General features: G+C 36.7%; 1 protein-coding gene across 1 annotated transcript in view; it reads left to right on the forward strand.

The window, feature by feature from the left end:
• Window positions 1-13,205, forward strand: part of LOC126260591 (integrin alpha-PS5-like) — a 563,809-nt gene that overhangs the window by 184,959 nt on the left and 365,645 nt on the right. Inside the window, exon 6 of the mRNA XM_049957927.1 lies at window positions 4,068-4,116. Coding sequence (XP_049813884.1) covers window positions 4,068-4,116 — 49 coding nt within the window. The remainder of the gene's footprint in view (window positions 1-4,067; window positions 4,117-13,205) is intronic.

Below are 13,205 nucleotides of genomic sequence, written 5' to 3' on the forward strand. Positions count from 1 at the left end.
CCTACACTGGCCGTACACCACTGGTGATCGTCGAGGGGACACTGAATAGTGCACGGTACATCCAAACCGTCATCGAACCCATCGTTCTACCATTCCTAGACCGGCAAGGGAACTTGCTGTTCCAACAGGACAATGCACGTCCGCATGTATCCCGTGCCACCCAACGTGCTCTAGAAGGTGTAAGTCAACTACCCTGGCCAGCAAGATCTCCGGATCTGTCCCCCATTGAGTATGTTTGGGACTGGATGAAGCGTCGTCTCACGCGGTCTGCACATCCAGCACGACCGCTGGTCCAACTGAGGCGCCAGGTGGAAATGGCATGGCAAGCCGTTCCACAGGACTACATCCAGCATCTCTACGATCGTCTCCATGGGAGAATAGCAGCCTGCATTGCTGCGAAAGGTGGATATACACTGTACTAGTGCCGACATTGTGCATGCTCTGTTGCCTGTGTCTATGTGCCTGTGGTTCTGTCAGTGTGATCATGTGATGTATCTGACCCCAGGAATGTGTCAATAACGTTTCCCCTTCCTGAGACAATGAATTCACGGTGTTCTTATTTCAATTTCCAGGAGTGTAGTTACCACCATTTAAGTTCCAACCCTTGTAGAGCTTATGTATTATGAAAATATATGTAGTTTAAATGATAATTTGCTTTAAATATCTCGCTAAAATACGCCATGTTAGTACAAGTTGTTGTACTAATTTACTGGAAAAACTGATGTTGCATAAAAACATGCTACCATCCATTTTTAAGCTATTGAAAGTAGGCCAAATAGGCAGTTATGTGTTTCTTATCACTTGTTAGTGCACATTTTGCTTACCTTTATTCACTTGTTTGTAGATGAAATCAGCTCATCTCCCCTTGCGGACTGCAAAATGCTCTATGACCATTTCATTAAAATTTAGATACTTCAAGGTCACATTCCAAACTCTTGCCTAATAAATATCACACTCAATTATTGTTGTGCTGTTTTCATATCCTTTATATGCTGCAGTTATTTGCAAGAAAATATAACTTACTAGGATTCAGACACTGTGCACTCATAAAAGAAACTGGTTTATGATAATAGCTGGACATTTTTTGCATTGTATTTCCTCTAGTCATTCATGAAACTCACATAAAATGGAGACGATGTTACTGTATTCTGGTGCTCTCTAAGGAGACCTATTATGGGTAGATTTTGCAATGTCAGAAACAAAACACTACCTCAGACACTATCAAAATATTAATACTAAATGTCAATTAATGCCACATGAAAGAATAATATAGAGATACATAGACAGGAATTCAATGGGGTAGTTCCAGCCACTTTGTTAATTCCCTTCTGATGTCACCAATGGAATGTGAAAATCATGTGGAAGTTGTTATGACACCCTTAGGCTATGCGAGTTGGGCCTTCAAGAGGCCTGTAAGAGCTGTACTGCATAGGAGAAACAACCCTAAGGCTCTACTACATAGAGCTAATTGGCACTTCAAGGCACCAAGACTAACTACTACCTGTTCGAAAAACATCACTCAATGTCAGCAATTTTAAAACCTTGACTGTCATTATTCACCTGGAAATATTGAAAATGCATCTGATAATTTAAATTCTTAATGTATTGAGAAATAAATTTTAAAATACAGTCTGAGCAGTTCCACCACAAATCCTTTAACTACAAGCTGCACCTGATAAGGATACATATCACTATGCTGGAGTGGTGTGCAATGCCAAATTCCATTCACTTACTGTTAGATGAATGATCTTGAGTCTTTTTAGATAAATGATCTCGAGTCTCTATCTATGAACTGTGCATGATAAGGACATACATCACGTTGCTGGAGTGGTGTGTAACACCAAATTCCATTCACTTACTGTAAGATGACTGATCTCATGGTGACTAAAGCTATTCTACTGAATTCTTGTGTCAACTTTCTGCCATTTTGCTATCCTATTATATTATCCATAAAATCTTTTAATAAATCTCAATAATTACTAATATGTTATAAAATTAATTGACATTTTTGTGTGATTAGTGTAACATGATTATAATTTTGCTCTTCTGGATGTTTTGTCGTGATTAACAATACAGTGGTGGCTCAATTCTAATTGAAGGAAAGTGCCTTTACATTTGCACAAAACATTATCTTAACATGATAAGTATTTGAGCATTAATGTCTAGTACAGCATAATTGTTTTAATGTGACTGTACTCTTTTCACCTACTACTGCTTTATTATCATAATTTTTGACTCCTAATGATCCTACAGTAAAGTTTTTACAATGTTCTTTCATAGCAGAACTACAGGAAGTCTTTTTTTTTAATATGTGCTTTTGATGAGAAAACAAAATATTCGCATTGCCTTATCCTTCCATAATAGTTTAACGTTTTGTCTTAGTAACCATATGGATGGAATTACATTCTGAGTATTTAGAAACCTTAAAGCTTCCTATGACTTTTATCTCTTAACACCTTTGTCTTTTAGACATCTATTGTTTTTGTTGCTCAAATCTGGAGTAAGTGCCAAAAATATTACTATTTAGTTCTTACTGAAATTATGTTACACAATTATTTCCTCAGATGTACATATATTTCCTCTATTTCACCAACATCATACAACTCTTTCCTCAGGCATGCTTTTTCTATTTCACACTTTTTTGCCTTCCTTCACAGAGACACTTTCCCTATAATCAGTATTTTTCCCATATCTACAGGTGAAAGTACACCTATGCTACTTCATTTCTTACTATATATGTTGCAGCACAACATCCTGTGTAAAATTCATGCCTCCTTCTATATTTTTTTTTTATTTTCTTTTTTTACATTGGACATTTTTATTGTTATTACTCACCTGGTTTGACCTTGTGTCCATTTATTAAGTACCCATCTAGACCATAGACCACTATTGGATGTATATTATTTTAACTACCACTCCAAACCATTAAGTTACTTCTTATAAAATAATATTAGTCTTCCATACTGTTATTTATGCAGGTACAAAGACACATAATTATTGTTAATTTTAATATTAATATTAGCATGTAATAAATTATGCTTTTAGTTAACTACCTTGCCTATTCTTTCCCTCGTCAATAATTCATTGCTAACTTCTAAAAAAGAAATCATACTGCAATTCACAATAAAATGATGATACCTGTGTTAATCAGTTCTTTTGCCATATTGAATAAAAATATTGTGGTACAGTATGCCATGATTCTGTGGAAGATGAGGGAAACACTGAGAAAGGAAACAGTTCTCATAGTGAATGCATAATTAATGCACGTGTGTTTAAGTGGGGTGTTCATAAATAAGTATTGTATAGCCACCTTACATAAAACAATTCAAGTTCAACTGATTAACAAATCTATTGAAACAGTTCCCTCCAAATAAAATTGGTCACTTCAGTATGTTACTTTTCTTTATAATTCGGAAGTTGTTCCCAGTCTCTGGCTAGTATAAGCTTTTGGCATTTCATTTCAAACATGTCATGCCAGTAGCATCAACAAGTCCATAACGATACCCTTCTCTGGATGCCCCTATTGACCCACCTTTCTTATTTACTTACTATAAGTCCAAGGCCACCCGCCTTCCCCTTCAAATCTTCTTTTCAATTTCTTCTTCTTTATTCTACAAAAATATTTAAATTTATCTTTGTTTGTAACATACATTTTAAACTTAAATCTACAAGTACATCTTATTCTTCTCCTCTCATCAGTAATCCTCTCTCTTAATATTAAAATTAATCAATGTTTACATAATTTTATCCCAAAATCAAATGGTTCACATAAATCAACAGCAAATACTACTGGACACCTAAATGTGAAGTTGTAATCATGCTCACTTTTAGTGTACAAAAGATGCCTACGATTTTAATGATAATAGCAACAAAATGTATTAATTGTTATTCTAATTTGCTTAATCCAGTGTTCAGTGCATTGCTTTATCACTGGTGATGATTGTATCATGAAAAGACATTATGTCAAAAACAAATCTCATAAAAAGAGATTAAGTCAAAAACAAATAGATGTTCCTGTCTACTTACTTTATTTAAGAATTCATTTTAATTATCTTTTCAAATTGCAGAATGGCTCAAAGTTGCTGATTGGTGCACCTGGTGCATACTCATGGGAAGGCAAGTATTAAGAAAGACATTGACCTTACTTAACAGTGAGTAGTAGCTTTAAATAATTTAAAGAATATTGACAGTATTTTAATCCCCTAGCTATCAGGTAGAATTGTTCCATTTTTTATGTGCTATTCTTTGTTAATGAGATTTGTTTAGTTGAACAGTTTCAACATTTCCTTTCAATAATCTGATCTACAATCCATTCATTTTTTTAAACCATTATAGCTTGTCATATGTAAATAAAAAGAGATTTTTGACATTATAGCATCATTTCCTCAGTAGAACTGCTTGTGAAATATGGAAATGAGAGAGCTACACCCCTTCCTTAGCTGTTATGCCATTCCACATGATACTTTGCTGACCATTGCATATGTGAAGTGTCCTATAGATTCTTAGCAGCTCTTCTGGCATTTTACTGCAGTTTTCTAGCATTGCAACTTTCCTGTACATACAATTTTATTTTCCATTGTGTGTGTTAAATCTCTTACATACCAACTAAATACACTGTTTGCATTCTTTTCAAGAAGCAGATGGTCAGTTGCTGTTACAGATCTGATGGTTCAAATGGCTCTGAGCACTATGCACTTAACTTCTGAGGTCATCAGTTGCCGAGAACTTAGAACTAATTAAACCTAACTAACCTAAGGACATCACACACATCCATGCCCGAGGCAGGATTTGAACCTGCGACCGTAGCAGGCGCTGAGCTCCAGACTGTAGCACCTAGAACTGCACGGCCACTCCGGCCGGCTACAGATCTGATATTCGACCTCAAAAACTTAATTGTGTCATTAATTAGCTTGACATTTGATCTTATATTTTACATCTAACATTTGAACTCATTAAGGGTAAAATTCTATTCCTGAACAACTACTTCAGTCTGTTGCTTCTTTACATACTTTTTGCCTCATTATATAGGTTTATCATCTATATAGGACTTCATATTACTGATCTTTTTTATTTTAAGGAGTTGCTTAGTTATTTCTTAATCAGTTGTAGATTGTGCTAAGTGCCTTAACAGCTTTTTCTTGAAACAGTTTGTGATGTGCTATAACTTGCTGTAGTGTGGGACTTACTCTGTCTTCTATGAATGTTTAAAATAATAATTTCCCTCCATGTATAGGACACAGAGTTCCCTTGCAAGTTGTCTTATATGGATTTAGTTTCAGCTTACAGAATACTTGCAGATTATGGAAATAAAGAATCATGAAGGAAAAGGAGAAAAATGTCACTATCAGTCATATCTTTGCATGAGAAAATGAAATTCTTCATGTACAAAATGTTTCGAAATTAACAAAATATGTTAATTCTTTTTGTTAATTTCAAAAGTTAATGACTTAGTTGAAATTAGTCTCTTATATAGATATGATTAAAACTGTTACTGCTAACTGTTGACCAATAGCTGATATTGTTAATAAAGTTCACTTCAAAATCGTTAATTTTTAAATTATTTTGGAATTAACTATGGTAGTTTGCAATTCTGCATCACACAAGTAGGTTGTTAACGTGAGGTAGGCCTACAGTTCACTTAAATGTTTTAACCCCTCCAGTTCTGAAATTATTTTAAAAATAGAAAAAATTTTTTTTCCCTTTATCGTGTCCATATGGACCTATTTATTGTATATTCGAGCAAAATTTCAATATGTCATACTTGATTTAAAAATAAAATGTTGTCCTATAAATTGGACATTGGGTCTCGGAGGTGTTGGTAATGTGAAATAAGAAGTCAGTAGTTACAAATTATACAGCAATTTTATTGTGCAAAATCTTTTCAAGAGTGGAATTTTTTACAAAATACAGGCATCTATATGTTATATCAATAATTTTAACTACTGGTATTATGATTTACAGAACAGAAATAAGTTGGACACTTACAGAAGACAGTTTTCTTTACATTCACTTTGTATGAAAGGCCACAAAGCAATTTGCATCTTTTTTTAGGCAAAGGTGAATATCGCATTTTGAACAGATTATTTCTGATTTCCCTTGACATGGTGTGTTTTTCCATGTACCTCCATCTTTGCATTGATCTACCACTGGGAGATGGTTAATACCATCGTATTGTACATTTGATACAGGTCGTCTCTCTGCTCTGGATCTTTTCTGTTCGGTCTCTTTTCCAGCTTCTTCACTGCTTGCCCTACCTCTTCTTCTCTTTGTGTTTGTCACTGCTCTCACAAGGCTTTCAGCTACACTCATTCGAAAATGCAATAAGTCGAGTACTTTACTGTCTTGAATGTTTTTCACTGAACAGTGTTTTCGATACTCTAACCAGCTGTTGACCAAAGCAAAATCAACAGCATGCATCAGCATTCTTAGAGTCCATTTTCTGGATGTAATAAAGATTCTGTACAGTCCAATCAGCTGATCAAAAAGTCTACACCACCCATTGATTCATTGTACAATTTAACAACTTCAGAATGCCTGATTTTTACATATGATCTTGAGATTTTGTCCCATCATCCAACAGTGTCATCTTTACCTATTCCAACAAAATGTGAACGCAATACCACAGTTCTGTTATCAAGCCACTTAGTCAGGACTACATTGTCTCTACTGACAACCTGGTCAGAAAATCGTCTCTCCTTCTGTCTGATATCTTTGTCATTTATCAACATAGGAGAAAAAAACCTGTTTACACGAACTGTTCCAGCAGCAAAAATTTTTCTGTGTTTTAGTACTTGAATAAGATGATAAGAAGAGAAGTAATTATCAAAATATAGTTTGTGTCCTTAACTTTTTATTCTGTCACATAAATGGAGAGCAACAGATGCACCTAAACTGAATAGTTTCTTATTCTGTTCATCATGCTCAGTCGCACTACCCTGATATATTAGGAAGCCATAAGCAACACCAGATCTTTCAGCCAAAACAAATATTTTAATTCCCCAAGGACACGGCTTGCCTTTCACATACTGCTTGATTGAAAGTTGACCTTTGAATGGAACCATCTGTTCATCAATACATAAAGATTCTTCAAGGGAGAGTTCTAAACACCTTTTTCTAATGGAATTGTACAAAGGTCAAACTTTATACAATTTGTCATTTGATTTTTCAGGGTGTTCCAAATTGTTGACAATATGCAGAGCATTTTGCAACTGGAAAAACCTATCTCTAGTCATAGAATCTAAGAATAAACCTATTCCAACAAACTTGTCCCAGTAAAGTCTCACTCGAGGAAATTTCAAGTTTCCTATCGCCATATGCAGGCCAATGGTTATTTCATCTGGGTTAGTTGGTTTGAAATTTGTATAGCCAGACTGTAATGCTTATATATTTGTGTTTCCCAAAAACATTTTCCATTCTTGTACTGTTACGTATTTAATAAAGTAACAGACAGATTCTTCTTCAATTTCTTGATCAATATAGCACTGATTTTCAAAATAAATAGCAGGAGATGACCAAGGGTGACGTCTATACTTTTTTCTTCTTTGCTAGTGAGATAGTCATATTCTGGTTCACTATTACATACAGTCTCTGCAAGTACGGGTAGCTCATGTGGCTCTTCGTCAGCTTCTAGATCATTATGAACTGACACTACCTCCACTGCATCTTCTGTGATTTCTAATTGTGTCACCAAAAAATCCGAATGGGGGACTATTTTACCTCCAGAATATTTTACCCAAGAGGACGCCATCATCATTTAACCATACAGTAAAGCTGCTTGCCCTCAGGAAAATTTATGGCTGTAGTTTCCCCTTGCTTTCAGCTGTTCGCTGTACCAGCACAGCAAGGCCGTTTTGGTTAGTGTTACATGGCCAGATCAGTCAATCATCCAGACTGTTGCCCCTGCAACTACTGAAAAGGCTGCTGCCCTTCTTCAGGAACCACACGTTTGTCTGACCTCTCAACAGATACCCCTCCGTTGTGGTTGCACCTACGGTAAGGCCATCTGTATCTCTGAGGAACGCAAGCCTCCACACCCACGGGGAAGGTTCATTACTATAAAAACATTTAGTGGTAAAATACTCCTTAAGAGCCATTTCAAAGCAGACTACATTTGAGCTTTTTTAAATTCTTTTAAAGTTCAGTATGAAATTTTATTATCATATACTATCAAATCGTTTCTGCAATTTTTGTGTTAAGTTTTTGCTGACGATAATCACAGTCTCTCCTAGTACTATAAGTATGTACATAACTTTTTCAGGTTATTGCCCTGTTTGAACTTCAAAATTAATTGAACAGTTCTATAACCACGTATTGATGAGAGTTTCAGTAATTTTTTTCTTTTGAACATTCCTTTGCAAGTCCCATTATAACTAAGCTTGCACAGAATCATTACGGCCATTTTTTGACAGGTGGATACCCTGTTTATATGCTTGGCAGCAACACACCTGCCGGACTTCAGTTCCATGTTTGGGGTACCGATACACCAAAGCATAGTAGATCATACTCATTTGCTCAAAACTCAGAACTTGTGATGTTGTACTCATAACTTGATTTTGTTTATTTTTGGTGTAAAAGATTAAAGTGATGCTGTAAAGAGAGATGCCTACCTTACACCAAGAAAGGCAGTTGTATCATCGTGTTTTATTTCTGTATGATCATCAGGCACAACATTCCATTGTACTCTATCAGGTGGGTGGAGTATCTGAAAGTTGTTTTTCTAAGGTTCATACTTAAACAATTATTGTGGAAGTAATTCTTCAAGTCAAGTAAGACACCAGAACAAACCAGGTCCATATCATTTTCTATGGGTGCTAAGTTGACAACTGTTGTGTGTCATCTACATAGTTAAGGACATTTCTATTGCATACACTGGACAGATTATTAATACATTTCCATTAATTTTACACATTCTGTCACTTCTTTCCATGTGATCATTAAAACATTTCATTGTCAAATCTTTAGTTGTGATGATGTCACTATTCCTGTACAATTAGATTATTTTTTAATACTTCATGACTAATTTTTTTTACTCACTATTGTCCATAGCTTGTTACTGATTGACTAGCAGCAACACCAGTGAAGATATTTTGAATAATCGTACATGTTTTGACAAACAAGCTCCTTACACTTCAGTAAATTTAAATCAAATTCTGATTGACACAACTAGAAAATTTATGGTTTGAAGTAAGTACTGGCAGTATAAATTATTAGATGTATCAAATGTGATCAGAAGTCTGCATTGATGCTTTTATCATTTCCAGCTTTCATTCCTGACTTAATAATGTGTGTTTTTATTACCTGCTGATACCACATACTACACAACCTAGTCATACCAATCTCCATAGTACCTGGAGATACAGAATTGCCTTGTGAGTTACACTGTCATCCCCAAAATTATTGTGTTGCTGTCATTGGTAAATAACACTGTTTCATCTAGTCTGGTCTAGTGTGGAACATCATGTTTTGTTCATAATGCAAAACAACTCCTGCATTTATCTATGGAGAATTCCTAAATAAAGAAACCGTTAATGTAACAGAAAAGATAGACTGCTACTCAACATTTAGTGGAGACATTGAGTTGTAGACAGGCACATGTGGTTATGTGTGTGTGTGTGTGTTTGTGTGTGTGTGTGTGTGTGTGTGTGTGTGTGTGTGTGTGTGTGTGTGAGGGAGAGAGAGAGAGAGAGAGAGAGAGAGAGAGAGAGAGAGAGAGAGAGAGATTTTTGCTCTTATCAGTGTGAGTGTGCTTTTTACTTTAGAAGATGGCCTCTTGGCCCAAAGCTCAAATGTGTAGCAGTTCTTTTGTTGTGCCTGTCTGCAACTCAGTGTCTCCTGTATATGGTGAGGAGCAAACTATTCTTTCTGTGATATTGTCATTATTCCATCCTGTTTTTTCCATTGCTTGAATCATTAATGTAAGTGAGAAACAGTATTTGGATCAATAGACTCTCCTGAAGAACACATTTGTTCACATACTTGGGAAATCAAAAATGTTGCATTGTGTATTTTGAGTTCCTTGAAATTTGGATGATCCCCCACACATCCATTGCACTCTTTTTACTGACTAAGAGAGTCCCACTTATTTCCAGCACATCAAGTTTGCAATTAAGTGTTTCTTAATTTACTGTGTCAAGTGCTTTAACATAGTCTAGAGAAATTCATATCAGAAGGGTCTCGTCTATCCAGAACTTCTAAAGCTATTTTTGTGAATTATTCTACAGCTATTTAATTCAAAACCAAACTGTTTTTGCACTTGCAACCAAACTGTTTTTTGTTCAGAAGTTGGTATTTATTAAATAATTCCCAGAAAATTAAAGGTAAAATCTGTGCAAGCACTTGACTGCACTATCAGCCTGCCTGCAGGAAGGGTGCAGACCTTCCATCAACTGCCAAACTAGGAGGATGCCAACAGGAATGGAGCAACAGTCATCAAGAATCACCTGAAGATTGCAATGATTCATTTTGCCAAAATATCATAGAGTAATTATGATGTGACCCAGTTGTACACCCAAGAATTATACTAGGATGAATTAGAGTTCTGTTGTTTGTGTGGTTGGTCCCTCACCCTGGCCACCCTGTGCCGTCAGGAAAGATCCCCAATACTCAATTTAACAGCAAGCTAAGTGGAGCTGTGGCCATACCAGAGGGAAAGGATGGAGGAAAAATCCCAGCCTCTGCCTGGGATTGAACCCAGGGCCAGACTTGAGTGCTCTGTCCACTAGACTACTATGGCCCCAGAATAATAACCCACAAACATTTTTATACAACAATTTGTATTAGTTTTCAAAAACAATACACTAGCTAAACTTCTTTACATTTTCTGTGACATTTCTTTGTGGGCAGTGGGAGCTAACAGAGAGAAATGGAAAAATGCTAAGACTTCATAGACTGCATTAGGCTGGACTCAGGATTGCATCAGTCACCAGAAGGTGACAACTGCTTCAGTTGCTGGCCATTGTAGGTGATTATGGCCATTCTATGGATTAGAAAAATACCAAAATTAAATTCATTCTGAATATCAAAACACTTATACAATCTTCCTCATTAGCATGTTCAAGATAGTCTAATTAATTACTACAACCGAGTCATGCATGGAAACCTGCACTGAGTCTAGGAAAAGGAAAGCATTCCTGCACAGTGGGGTTCACACATGACATTGATAGTGCAGATGCTGGAGATCAGGATTCAGAGCCAGGCACCATTCCCCCCATCATCACCACCATCCATCATTGTGGCTGCACTGATAGTGACAGAACTGGAGCGATGAAGGGGATAATGGCCAACATATGTAGGATGCCAACAGGAATGGTGCAACAGTCATCAAGAACCACCTGAAGATTGTAATGATTCATTTTGCCAAAATGTTGTAGAGTAATTATGATGTGACCCAGTTGTACACCCAATAATTATACTTGGATTAGAGTTCTATTGTTTATGTGGCACACATCCCATCCTAAGTAGATTTCTTGCCAAATTGGTTGCAGAATGTTGAAAGTAACTTGTTCAGTTGTGGCATAGCTATTTTCTCTGTGCTCTGCTAGAGAACCCAATAAGTATAGTACAAACACAATATAATTGATAAGACTCCACAAGAAATATCAAGATGTGTCATGTCTGCTGAACATGAGGGCCAGGCATTGGGCAATTGGCAAGTGCAATTCACATGTTTATTTACATCTGAAGGTCAGCTTCTGAATTGTCCTTTGTGTGAGACTGTGTCTGTCAGAGACATCTGCCAGTTTGAAATTCTACTTTCTGATATTTTACTGTTATCATCGTTTCTGCATAATATTGCATTGATTGTATCAGTAGTCATGTACATCATGATATGTTGTGAAATTTCAAACATTTGTAAGTACCTGGCTTTTAAGCAATTTGTTGCTTCACTTGTTCTTATGAATTTCTTAGTTCAGCATGTATATGTATACTGCGAAGTACTACTTTTATCGAGGTACTGAGTAACTATTTATGTAGTGTCTTCTGATATGGATTGTGGTCCTTCTGTGTTGTTGTTAATCATAACTATAACTTAGTTGTGTTACAAATAATATTCCTTTTTAATGTAAAAGCGTTCACTCTGAATGTACTTTTTATTTTCTTACGTTCTCATGTAAGTAAAAATTGGATGATCAAAACTGCTATGACCTTATGAAACTACAATCATCCATTATATTTGTGAGTTCTTTGAGTGCTTTGGAATGGTGGAATGGAACTACAACATACGAGATATTTGTTCACTTTATTACAAGAACTGTAAAAAGACTTACATAGATTTGTGCAATCTTTTGCCACAGGAATTAGCCAAATGTTTGCAGCTGTCTTTGAACAATAAAACATCACTTGATGCATACATTTACTGAACTCTTCTCCTGAAGTACTAAGTTCACAATGTTCAGATTTACAGTTCAATCTAAGATACGAGTAACACTTGTGTCCTAACTATATGATGTTGTCTGCTTGATTGGAGGTCAAGCAATGCTTGAGCCTTCCTCTGCTTGGTTGTATATCAGCCTCCATGTGGTGGTGCTGGAAGGGAGGACATGGTTTCACCAGCACCTCCAATTCATCATTGCAGAATGCAGCAAGACATCATTAACTTCTGTGGTATTGATGCAAGGTGCAACTTTGTTACAACACCTCGATCTTTTGGTGATACAACATTCCTCTCCCTTCTAAACCTCTGCACCATCTTCATGTGGGGTGGATGCACACGATGACTGCAGGAGGGAGGGAAGAGAGGAACAGAATGTGGATGCAAATGAGGAGGCAGGTGGGTAATGACAGCTGATGGCACATCTTTGACTGTATGCCGATATCCACCCTTGAGAATGACTGGGGACACTGACCAAAAAACCAGTTGGAGAATGCATACCAGCATCTGGAGATGCAGTTGCCAAGGTTAACTGAACCACAAAGGGATCTTCTGGAGTGCTGTGATGATGTTCTGAGGGCACTGCACAATGGACATCAGATATGGCAGGTGGATGGGCACTGGCTTTAGTGATGTGAGCAGCAATGGCGCCTGTGGTGGGGTGTTGACCTCCTTCGGCCCCACAGTGGATGGTGTTTGCCATGACTGGTGGAAAGGCAGAAACAACTGCTGTTGTGGACCCCATCAATGTGCTGGCTGGATCTGTGGACAAACACACTGCAGCAGAATCAATGATATACTAAGAAGTGCACCATGGTTGGTTTTGGTGGTGCCC

Source organism: Schistocerca nitens, chromosome 5, assembly GCF_023898315.1.
Source record: "Schistocerca nitens isolate TAMUIC-IGC-003100 chromosome 5, iqSchNite1.1, whole genome shotgun sequence".
Classification (NCBI taxonomy): Eukaryota; Metazoa; Arthropoda; class Insecta; order Orthoptera; family Acrididae; genus Schistocerca; species Schistocerca nitens.